General features: G+C 45.2%; 1 protein-coding gene across 17 annotated transcripts in view; it reads right to left on the bottom strand.

The window, feature by feature from the left end:
* Positions 1-1,833: 1,833 nt before the first annotated feature.
* PLCH2 (phospholipase C eta 2) overlaps positions 1,834-12,488 on the bottom strand; it is a 74,246-nt gene continuing 63,591 nt past the window's right edge. For 7 of the 17 annotated variants that reach the window (XM_032131941.1, XM_032131942.1, XM_032131943.1 and 4 more), the window contains 2 exons: positions 8,409-9,462; positions 1,834-4,818 (listed from right to left, as the gene is read on the bottom strand). In XM_032131941.1, coding sequence (XP_031987832.1) covers positions 3,083-4,818; positions 8,409-9,462 — 2,790 coding nt within the window. In that variant the 3' untranslated portion in view covers positions 1,834-3,082. Of the gene's footprint in view, positions 4,822-5,808; positions 5,839-8,408; positions 9,463-12,488 lie in introns of all 17 variants that reach the window. The other 10 variants (XM_032131951.1, XM_032131948.1, XM_032131952.1 and 7 more) reach the window with 8 other exon arrangements.

Here is a 12,488-nt window from a genome sequence, read left to right as displayed (position 1 = left end):
CGGAAGGGGGAGACCACACCAAAGGACAGGCTTTGGAAGCTGCTGAGTGCAGCAGCTGGGTGCTACATCAAGGCTCACAAAATTCTATTACTGGCCCGTGGTGTTCCTGTAAAATTCCTCCCTCTGGAACTGTCCCTGGCAGCTGTGCCCATTTTCCTGCCTGTTGCTCACGCAGATAAAATCAGCTTAGAAAGACACAATCGAATGTTCATTATCAGTGTCATAACGAATGGCAGGCTGGAGGAATACAGACCACAAATGCCATGTCCAGCCGTGTCCGATACACCGCTGTGATCTGGAGACTCTGGATTTCGGATCTTACAGCTTAATGAACTGAAATCCACATACAGGAGTCTGCAGATGCATAGGAAGAGCAAATGAATGAAGAGCAAAACTGTGACCTTCTGCTGACTTAAATTCCAAATAATTCTTAAACGCTGGAATAAATGCCACTCATAGGAATTAATAAATACATGATGAATGGTCTTACGTAGTGTCACGAAACAAGCTCTAAAGCTGGTTGCTACTAATTTGGAAGGAAGAGGGCAAAATTCACATGCACCCTAATGAGTTAAATCCGGACACTGTTGGTTAAAAATCTGAACAAAGATAAATGTTTTGAAGTGCTACACGATGCTGCCTCCTGTGAGGTGCATTAGCAAGTACTGCTTAATCAATTAAAGATGAAAATAATCTGATTATGAGACTCAGTCTTTGAGAAGACACAAATACGCCTTTTAAACATTAACTTTCCGAAGCTGTCAAGTCGCATGTACTTGACATTAAAGTTTAAAAAGCATTAAAGTTACAAAAGCAGCAGCTCCCTGCAGCTTTTCAGCCCGAAATTAAAGTTATTACAAGAACGATTTTTCGTCCAGAGAATGTTAATGAAATTTGCTTTGTGCTGGGACACAATGGGAGGCTCCTCTTGGCAGATCACACGTTCTGCTGCAGCTTCACCTCCTTTCCCTCAGAGGCTGCAGTGATGCTCTCGGGTCACCTCAGTGCACATTCCAAACCTTTGCTGCACAAAGCTCTCCTGGGGTCTGAAGGATCTGAAACCTGCAGACAAGCCGTGAAGATCTGAGCCAGGCTGGGAAACTGAGGGAATATTTTCAGACAAAACATACTGAAGAGCATTTGAAAAGAATGAATCAGAAAATTTAACCCCTCCAGCCCCCTCCCCAGTGTTACGGTGCTAACACTGTCAGCCTTACACTTTGATATCTCAGAGTTTCAATTTTGTTACTGTTTTGGTATCTCAGAGTTTAAATTCTCATGGCCAAGTGATACTAAAATTAGAACCAAGAACCCCCTCCCAGCTCCACAAGTGACAACCCTTCCAGGAGAAGTGTGAAGGAAGCAAGATGCACTTTCACTGTGCACTTTGCTGGGACAGGAATAGAAGTGATTTTTCAGTCAAGTGACAGGTGAAAAGCAAAATTGTGCTGCAGCATTTTCAGCCAGACTTTAAACCCCCTCAGTGATGAAACAGGGCCATCTGTGTTACTTGTACAGCTGCTCCAGAATGGATCAGCTCCTTCTGTCTGTTTGGCTACTAATCACACCAGTTCCCCCAGAATTTCCATCCTCCCAGCCAGGGCTCTGCCCCAGTCCCTGAGCTGTCTCACACCACAGAATGTCAGTCTCTGCCAGTCCTTGCACATGTTCTGGAGGACCTGAGAAAATCTGAGCTGGGTCTGCGCTGGCTACCACTCTGAAAAAGAGTAAAATTAAATGTTATCTACAAAGGAAGTTGAAAAACAAAGCAGAATGAACCATGTTTGTGTATCACAGACCCCAGTGTTGTGTTACAGCTAAAGAGTCACCAGCTGGAAGGTTAAGTATGTTTATTTTAGTAGTGTAAGGTGGTTTTACAAACAAATTCTTAAATTTTGCAATATACACAAAAGAATCATTACAAAGGCAAAATATCCTCTCAATAATAGGGACTCTATGCAGCCTGAAATAAAATTAAACCTCTGTTTCTCTTTAAAATGCATCTCAGTAAACATTCTTCTCCATCACTGATAAAATGTACATCTATAATAAATGACATCATAATTGGGGGGACACATGACAACATCCCTAAAAATAAAACGTAAAAAAAAGGGCAGAGGAAAAATTATTACTCTGTTTAGGTTGTTATTCAATTCTAAATATGTCCATCTAAAAAAATTAAATATCTCTCTTTTTTAAACATATCATTGAAAATTTTGCATGGCAGTGCAATACAGAAATAGTAAAATTCATCCAAAAAGTGCTATGTACAGCAGCATTGTTAAAATACCATAAGAAGGGACAGTGCTCTTTCAAGAAAAGACTAACATGCTTCTTAGCCATTTCTGAAGTAAAGTCAGAAGATATTTCCTGTCTGTTTTTAGCCATTCCCTTCCCTCTCCTGTCTCAATTCCCTCAGACAATGCCTTGAGACAAGGAACAGTCACAGCTCAGTTTCAGGGAGTGCATGTGTACATACATGTGCAGACATATCTTTGCATACACACAGGTGTATATACATATATATGTATATATATAGATATATAAACAGGCTGGGTTTATAAAAGCATTGCTTTGGAACAAGAAAGCTCTTATTCAAAGAGAAAATATGGATTTTCACTGTAATAAGCAGGTCCACGATGGAAGATGGACTGTACCTTCTGCATTATTAATTCACACCCTCAAACTCTTCCAGAAAATAAAATGTGATTTTAAGTCCAGCCTCCTTACATGGATCCACAATTTGTAAGAGCAAAATTTACCTTAGCTGTCGTTAGCATCACATTGAACTATTAAACATCAAGGTTACCTATTGTCAGAAGAATTATTGAAATTAGTAAAGACCAAGAGCAAACTGCAAATGCAAGAAGTGGTCACACACAAAGGAGGAGGCCAAATCGGAGGCTGGGCAAAGCGCAATTAAAAACGAATCCTCATCTATTCTTTTGGAGTCCTGATATTAAGCACCCTTGGGCTCAAGGGAAGGCCAGGAAGCACCGAGTGGTGGGAGGATGTCTTGTGCCTCTCAGGGCGCCGAGTTTTGCTGTGACAGGAGTGTAAACAGTGCCCAGTGCTGCCGGGGTCACAGCTTGAGCATGAAGAACACCTCAGTGTCCACCCCGCAGTCGGTCTGGGCTTTGGGCGAGGAGGGCAGGGCGGTGTGGGCGGCAGGGTCGGTGCAGCCGGCCCTGCCCACGCTGCAGGCCCCCTCGGGGTTGCCCCTCTCCTCGATGGGGCTCCCCCCGAGCTGTGCCCGGCCCTGCAGGCGCTGCCTCTCCTGGGCCTGCCGGGCCCTGTTGGCGATGTAGCGCACGCGGCTCTGGCTGCGCGACGACGACCGGCGCAGCAGCCCCATGCTCTCCCCCTCCTCCTCCGACTCGCTGGGGTCAAGGCTGATGGGGGAGGTGATATCGTTTTCCTGCTGAAAGGCTGTCAGCTTCTTCAGCTGCTCAGTCAGTTCATCCCGGCATTTGGCCGAGGGCCTCAGGCCCGAGGAGCGGCGCTGCTCCCGCATGGAGCGGGTGACAAAGCTCCTGCTGATGCTGCGGTATTTGCTTTCAAAAGTGCACACAATGTCGTCAGAGGTAAGGTCCCCGAGGCTTTTGGACTTTGTCTGGTTATTCCCAACCGTGTCATGCGCTTTGGATTTGTTGGAGGACTGCCTGAGACTCTCCATGTAGAGCCTGCTCCAGGTGTGCCTTCTAGGGATGGACGAGAACGTGTCCTGAGGGCTCCTGGCCAGGGGCCGGGGGCACAGCTCATCAGCTGGCAGCTGGCCAGACCTCAGGTTGGGGTTGGACTTGCTCTTGCTGACCATTGGCATCTCGTTGCTGCAGGTGGTGGCGGAGCGTGGCCGCATCCCCTTCCTGATGGCCAGGGGCTCCAGGCTGTCCTGGCGGATGCCCAGGTCCGGGAGGCTTTTGCGAGCCAGGTTGGGGAGAGAGAGGTCAATGACGGTGTCGTTGGAGGACATGCTGGACGAGGAGGACATGCTGTCACGGTGGCTGCTGCAGTCTAGCTTGCTCCAGATCCGGTCATTGACAGTGGCATCAAAGTACACTTCTGCTGCTGGAGACTGGCTGCTTGGAATTTTTGTTAAGGCTGAGGAGTCTGACGTCTTCAGTCCTTCACTCTTTGCCCTTCTTGCCAACATGTAAGAGCTCATCTGAGAAACAGAGACAGGGAGAGCCTGTGCAGCCCGGGCTTTCTGGGGACAATCCGCCTGTGTGCTGTTAATGACATTGTTTTGCTGGGGTGGAACAGCTGCTGCACCCAGATTTTGCCCTTTGGATTCAGAGGTGTTTTTCATGTCTGTTAATACCTGACCTAGTTGGCTGTTTTGCTTCTGGCAGCTTCCTATAGGTTGGCCAGCCCTGTGATCTGCTGCCTCTACCAGCCTGGCTTTTTGGGGATGTGCTGCTGATCCACCCTGATCTTCAGCTTTACTGCACATCTGTGTCCAGCCATTTCCTTCCCTGAGACAGCCTGCCACGCTTGTCCTCCCATCTTCTGGGGCTACTAAACTTGTGTCAGCTGTTCTTGGGACATCCTGCCCTTGGTCTTCTGCAGCCAGATTAGTTCTTTGTTCCCTGGAGGGTAGGGACTCTTGAGGCTGGTTGGGTGTGCTGCTTCCCTCTGATCGAGCTTCGGTGGAGTGGTCAGACCCAGACCCTTCCTCAGAATCACTGTAAGGGGTAACAGGCAGAGGGAAGAAAAGGCTGCAGTGATGGTTCTCACTGGCAGGGACAGGCTCTTCTGTGATCGTTTCTAGGCTGCATAAAGAAGTGACTGACCTCTGGATTGAGAAGTGGCAGACGTCTGCTTGGGAGGCATGAAAAGAAAAAGAAAGAAACAAGAAAAACAGAGATACAGGGTTAGTTATCTCTTACAAATTACAGTTTAGACTAAGATTCATTCCTCATGCGTTATCATTTTGTTCTCAAGGTACTAGTTGCATATGTCAATCATGATTTTAAAAATAACTTGGGATTTCAAATGCCTGGCCAAAGGCAGCAAAACATTTTGCACTTTCAGTTTTAGCTGCACAAAGCCCTGTTGCTTCAAGAAACCTCAGTCCATGCACAGCAGCACCATGTGACTATTCTGGTTTTCTTATCAAACAACAACAACAGTACCCAGCAATTTGTGCCCTTTGTGTCCCCTTTTGTAAACTAACTTTGCTTTCTCCACCATCCAGAACCCCTTGATTTGCAGTTTTCCTTCCTTCCAGCACTCAGACAGGTCAGGGTATCAGAGCACAACCAGAGCATGTACACTAATCAAAACACCAGTTTGACCAGCAGATGTGATCCCAGTGACCAACCACTCAGAAGAGAAGCAGCACAGGACTTGTGGAGCAGATTACAAATGATCTGGGCACAGACAGTGGAATGCTGGCAATGGGACTTTGAAAAACAAAACAAAAGCTTTAAACAGACTTTGTTCTTCTTAAAAAAACTTGGTAATTTCTATTTCAAAAAATCTCTGCAGAGAGATGGGTCATGAACAGCAGGCTGAGAGTACAACCCTGGAGAATCACTGCAGCCACCAATTACCTGGAGAAAATGTTCTATTCACTGCAACGTTTATCACCTGCACCCTGGGAGCCAAAGCAATCATGCCAAAAAGATTATTTCCCGTATCTCCAAAGCACAGTGCAGACATGCATTCCAGAACTAACAAAGCACCACTGAGCCAGACCACGACCTTAAGGATACAGGAGCAGGTAATTATAGGGCAGCAAACAAGCAAAAACCAGGACTACAGGCAACAGGGTGCTCGAATCGGGGACACTCAGCAGACAGTTACCTTTGACTTGCTTGTCCTTTCAGTTCTTAACTAGAGAGAGGGAGTGTGCATGTAGAATAATAGGACAGAACAGAGGAAAAATCCAGTTAATGTAGGGAAGGCAGGTGCAGATAACAGGATAAATTAGTGCTGAGGGAGGGAAGGGAGACATACAGGAATATTCACACATGCTTGTAGGATCCTAAGAATTTCTGACCAACCAGAGCACTCAATGGAATCCACAGATGGACAGATGTTAAATTCCTTTTTTTAATCATAGAAGAATGAAAAGCAGTATTTGTTAGTGTTGAAGAAGCAGAGTCCACTGGACAGGGGAATGGAATCACAGAGTGGTTTGTGATGGAAAGGACCTTAAAAATCATCAAGTTTCAACTGCCCTGACATAGGCAGGTTGCTCAGAGGAAGCTGGCCTCCTCTTCTTCAAAGCCCTCTCCTAATGGAAAACATCACCTGCACCCCCAGAACCTGCCCAGGCAATACCAGGCCCTTCCTTGGCACCAGGAATTCCAGCCCAGGGAAGGAGCTCAGGGATGGGAGCAGCCATTCCCTGGCCTGTCCTGCATTAGCTGGGAGTGTCGGAAGGGAAACAGGCACATGTGCCCATGAGCCAAATCCAACATTCCCAGACTCTCAGTATCTGCAGGAGTGTCAGGAAGAGCCCAGAGCTGATGAGACCAATGAGCCCTCCTTCTCCCCATCCACCAGCACAGGTTGGGGCACACTTCGAAGGAAAATCACTGGAAAATGTAAGGCTGGTGCCATGAAGGGCCAGCTAGAGGCTATAGTTTCCTGTCTCATCCTGGGGGCACTTCCCCCAGCAGAATGCCAGTTCCCAAGTGCAGCCATGGAGCTGGTTTCCCTGGTTTCCTGGCCCGAGGCACGGCCTTGCAGGAGGATGGGAAAGGGAGCTATTTGTGCAAACAGAGGGGCTGTCACTGGACCAGCAGCAGCCAGTCCAAGGCACCATTTCACCATTTTAAGGGTTTGCTGATTCCATGCTTGGGAAGTCAGATGGATTTAATCAAATTTCAAGCATATCACAATATTTGTTTAGTGACTTGGGGGGCTGGCAGGGGAGCTGGCACTGATAATGGGAAATGGTTTCATATGTCACAGTACTGAGAGTTTGTGAAAAGCCCAGTGCCAATAATTTAGGCATAGAAAGAGTTCTGTTGCTTTGGATTAACTGCAAGTCACGGAAACCAGCAAACTTCTCCCCTCCCATTGTCCTGGTATTTTCCTAAATACCCAAAGCAGAGATTGGAAAAATACATTAAAAAAACCAAAAAAGGTATAAAAAATAGAAGGTAAGTTGCAGACACCCAACCAGATGAAACTGGTAAAACAAATAAAATATCTCAAATTTATGTATGAAGCTTTCAAAGAAGCCCACTACAGATAGGCAGTCAGAATCTATTACTGAATAAGATCTTAAGAAAAGCACCAAAGTCACTCCACTGCTCCTGAAAATGTAACCACCAGTGTCCAAATTCCTTTGACAATTAAGGAAGAGAACAAGGGATTTGAAGAGGAGCTCTTGCAATCACAGCCAAAAGCTGTATTTCATACTCTCTCCTTAGTATTCTGTGAAACAGAAAATTCTTGTCAAAACCACTTTCCTTCTCTCCCATGCCTGCCAAATCAGGAGGAAAAATGCCATTTTTCATATTAAAAGATATCCTTTGATTGCCTCCGCTTCTGTTTCCCATCTTTACAAACCCCCAGTTCACGGTAAAGGTGCAGTCACGCTCCCACTGACCACACGCCTGTTTCTGGCTTGAAACAACCACAAAATGCTGCAGCTTTAGCAGCTTTCCTCCAAGTGGGCACATTTTACTTTGCAATGGGGAATGCCAGGAGTGCCCCAGCCTGGCTGATGTCAGGGAGCATCAGATCACACACTCTGCTGCTCTGTGCTGTGCAGCTCTGCCCTCAGGCCACAGCCAGAGCATGTGTGCAACATTACAGCACAGTAGAAATGTTTGCATACACATTTAGGACCAGAATGGGCTGCTGTGTTTATAAAATATGATCTCCTGAACACCCCAGAGCAGAGAATTCCATTCAGTAATTCCTGGACTGACAGCAGTGACTTTGCAAGATCTTTGAGGAGGGAACCGGTTTATTTGATATCAGAGAGCACATTAGACATCATCCCTGATGTGGTTATCCCTCAGCGAAACACAAAGGCTGATAATGGAAATATTGTTTGTTGATGTGGGTTTTCCATATTCAATCTCACTTAATGCTCTGGTTTGGATCTTGAAATTTACTTAGTATCATACCACATTCACTAAGAAAACCAAGGAAACAAAAGAGCCTGAACAAACAACCCAAACATTCATGGACTACTGACAGTGTCACTACTGCAGATGGTTAACTAGGCATGGCAAGGACTAATCTAAACCAGACACGCCTACAAAAAGAAAATAAAAATATTTATGCAGATTTTTTTTCTGTCATTGCAAAAATTAAAAAAAAAAAAAAAGAGCTCTTGACAGCCAAACAACATAGAGGAGCTTCTAAGTAAGGATGCTACGCAGAAGCTGAGACAATGATGTGATCTACAGTGGAGAATGGTGAAGAAAATCTGGTCTTACCAGTAAAGAATATAGGGGATTTACTTCGAATTTCCTCCAATTTTTGAACGAACAAGGCATTCATTTCCCTCTGTAGGGTGCCCACTTGCCTTCGAGAAGGTTCAGGCCAGTGCTTGGGGAATTCTGGGCTTCCAAGGCTTTCTAGACTGCTGGAGTTGGAGGATATGGAGCCATTGCTGGCTGCAACCAAGTTGACAGTGCTTCCGTACTTGCCACCTGATTGGCACTGCCACCGCTGCCGGGAATGAGCCTTTATTCCGTGACACTTAGAGTCAACATTTTTCTTCCCTGGGGTCACAAAAGACTGAGTGCTCCTTGTCAGATCATCTGCAGTTCCAGGGCTGCTGCAAGGCTGCAAATCTGAGTGTGGCCTGGGCTGCCCTCTGACAACCCAGGTCCTGAGCTCTACCCTCTCCTCTGCACTGCTGCCCTGCTCAGGGTGCAGGGGGTCTCTAGCAATGGGCCTGCCAGGGTGGTCACTCCACGGGCCCTCTGGGTCAGGGCTCTCTTTGGAGCCAATCATGCATTTCATGCAGTTGGTGGCCACTCCGATCCTGCCCGAGCTGTTGATGGCACAGCGGGCAAAGACGCTTTGCTTCTCGCCCTGGGGCTCCTGCAGCCTCACCTTGTGTGCCCTGGGCAAGGGCTCGCTGAAAGGAGCCCCGGGGTGGGCACAGCTCTGCCGTGGCCCTTTGGGAGAGCCCTGGGCCTTACCTTTCAAGCCCTTGCCAGGTGCCTCCCCACCGGCACCATCTCGGGGAGCTGGGGCTGGGGAAGCACTTTCTGGCTCTTGCACAAAGCGAGGCTGGGAGGCAGCTTCCACTTCCTGCTCTTCTCCAGCCCCTGCAGAGCTGCTGTCCTTTGTGTCAAAAGCAATCTCAGGAAAGCCCTTCTTGTTCTTCTTCTGGCTCTTGGTGGGTGCACTGGCTGTCCGTCTCAGGATGTGGCTGCTAAAGGAATGTTTGCGATGGAGCTGCCCAGCAGCATGACTGTCCAGAGAGGCCTGCTTTGGATTTCTGAGAAACAGCCCTTTTAGACCTAGAGCTTGTTTGGCCTGTAAAAGAAATAAAAAAAAAATATATAAAAAGTTCCTAACAGGAAACACAAGGCTCTTCCTCTGGGCACAGGAATTCATGAACAAGTGATTATTCACATACAGAGTCTCCTGCTATATTCCTACCATTAGCATGAGAACTAACCCAGAAATAGGACAGGCATTAAAAATGAAAAAAATCACTAACAGCAGCTTTGCAAAATAACACATCTCTTTTTTTTTTTTTTTTCTCAGCTATGGTTTTAGATAACATTTTCCAGCCACACTTATCTCTGTATTTGTCATCATTTTCTTTCTAGCATGTAGCTACTTACAACATCTACATAAACATTAGAGCTATTGAAAAGATTGAAAAAAGGGAAATACTTCTGTCTACAAGAATATCATTCTGAAAGCTGAAGAGTTTCTCAGTTTCACCCAAAGCAGATGTATTTTAAGTCCTTGTTGTAAATGCATTCTCTAGGAACTGCTGGGAAATAAACACTGGCCATAAAATAGAATATTTTTTCAGTATAGGGGAGATCTACACTTTAATTGAATTGAGCACTGTCATGAATAGCAGTTAACTATACACACACAAAAGATCATTGCGTATTTCAATTTCTACCTGTGTGATTACATTTTGGTAATTTTTCCTACCATACAACACTTATCCCAAGACACCCGTGTATGTTTTCAGCACTGAGGAAACACACTATAAACAAGGGAAGTTAGTCAGTGTCATGATACAGTTCTCCATAGTCTTCAGTAGTTATTTAAGCATTAAACACGTAAATTCACCATCATAAATCTCCCACCACCATACAACTGATTTACATTTCAATGAAACAGAGTTCCAGCATTCCTGCAAACATTCCAGGTGTACTTGCCAACTTTTTAAGCAGCAGGCTGATGCCCGAGACAGCGTTGATTTGCTCTGTACACAGAGCCTTGTAACACAGATTACTTAAAGCACAGAAAGGCATTTCTCTTTTAATCTACTTCTCCCCCTTTGTCCTCTTTATTTCCCAGTGAAATCAGACTCTTGAGCAGCTGCAGCATCAAGAATGAATAAACCCAGGGCACATCACGACTGAAGTGCACTTAAGAAGCCTGTGACAGAACCTGACCAGCAGCCACGCTTGCTGGCACTCGCTGTCAGTTCCAGTTCTGCCCTGTGATGTCATGTGAGGTCACATTTCTGCAGTGCCAAACAACGGCACAGAAGTGTCTCATTTAAATCACAATGGTCTTTCACCTCCAAATAAATATTTGAGTGCATGCTCATGCATTTCCAATTCTGCTGTGCAGGACTCAATGGGCAGATATTGGCTGCCCTGTGCACTGAGCCTGGGCTAAGAGCTGCTTTTACCCCGAGTGTCCTGCCCAAGCTGCCATGTGGCATCAAGGTTTATTTGGCTGGCACCAGGACCAATAAAAGTGCTCTCAATATTATATTTTTTATATAATGTTTAGTCAATTATAATTGACTGAAGTTTATTTACCACACATCCAGTGTGAGTAGGACAGTATCAAAAATTACCTCTCGGATAAGACAAAGATGGTAGGGATGGATTTTCCCTAAGCAAGGCAAATATTAAATATTGGTAAATATTCTGTGAGAGCCAGACTATTGAACAATCTGCTTGGAGTACTGGGAGACAAATTGGCAAGTACATGAGTTTATTGCTATAAAAATCAGACAATATAAATATTTGCAAAACCCAGGAAAATTCGTCATACAAACAACACACACAAATAATATCCACCAAAAAGAAAAGGGAAGCACTGATGGAATGGGTGACACGCAGTGCAGGGCCCCAGGTGTCATTCTGGCTTGTTTGGTGCAGCTTTGTTAAGCTGGACACTGTTGCTTGAATCAATGGAGTGATTCAAGAACCCAAAGGCAGATTTGGTCAACTTGGGGGGAAAAAAAAGTTTTAAAAGAAGGAAAAAAATAAAAGAGAGCAGTTTTGAGGGAGATCCAGGACACTGTGCTTTCAGCTTCCAGCCCAGCTTTACAGGCATGTTTCATTCTCTAAAGCAGACTTGAAAAACAGCACAAGAGGCTTTCCCACAATTTCGCAAATGATTCACTGTCAATGTTCTCTTCTGTATGAAAGAAGAGGTTTGAATTATAGCCCTCAAGAGAAAAGGCAGGAGAGGGAGACACTCAGAGAAGGGGGAGAATGGCAGGACTTTTATCCTGGATCTGCTTCACACGGGGAGGGCTCTCTGGCTGTCGATGACCCAACAGGAGTGACCAAGTCAAATGTCACAATTCATGTTCCATGAGTTGAAGAGCTCGAAAATGCTAACAAAGAAACACTGATGCTAATGAAGCTACCAGCTCAAGGCATGCAGGTGTGTGGTGGTGTCACTGCACCTCTCTGAGACAGGAGGGGTACCTTCAAGGCGTCTAAAAACGCTCTGCTTCTAAAAGGAGACTTTTTTGACATAGAGAAGCCCACTGAAATCACAAACAGACAGAGTAAAGGCAAAATAACAGTGAGGGAGGATCTCAGAGATAGGCACATCTAGAAAAACCACAAGAAATTCTGCAATACATGAGCAGACCACAGAAGAGACAGAAACAAAAAAAAGCCTTTCCAGGAAACAGAGAAATCTGAAAGAGATTTCACACACAAGTTAAGGTGAAAAAAAAATAAATCTAAGACTGTTTTAGTAATACCAAGCTACTGAGCAGGTGGAATGTTTCCATTTACAAAAAAGTCCCAAAATGTTTATGTTTGCATTAGAATCTCTGGATTAATAACGAATGGGTAAAAGGTTGATAACTGGGGTGATTTTTCTGCCCAAAATTAAGAGAGGGAAAACAGAAAAAATTCTAGTTTGGACAGCACTCTGTTAACAGAAAATCAAAGCAGAAAGTAATTCAGAGAGACCAAACCAGAAAGGGACATGTAATATCTGTTCCACATTTTCACCCGTTTTTTATTAAAAATTATAAATTAAAAACCCAAACCAAACCAAAACCAAAACATAACACACACAGGCTTTCCTTCCAAATCCTTATATTTTGTCAG

Source organism: Corvus moneduloides, chromosome 22 (assembly GCF_009650955.1).
Source record: "Corvus moneduloides isolate bCorMon1 chromosome 22, bCorMon1.pri, whole genome shotgun sequence".
In the NCBI taxonomy this organism is placed as follows: Eukaryota; Metazoa; Chordata; class Aves; order Passeriformes; family Corvidae; genus Corvus; species Corvus moneduloides.
This window is presented reverse-complemented; position numbering and strand designations above follow the sequence as displayed.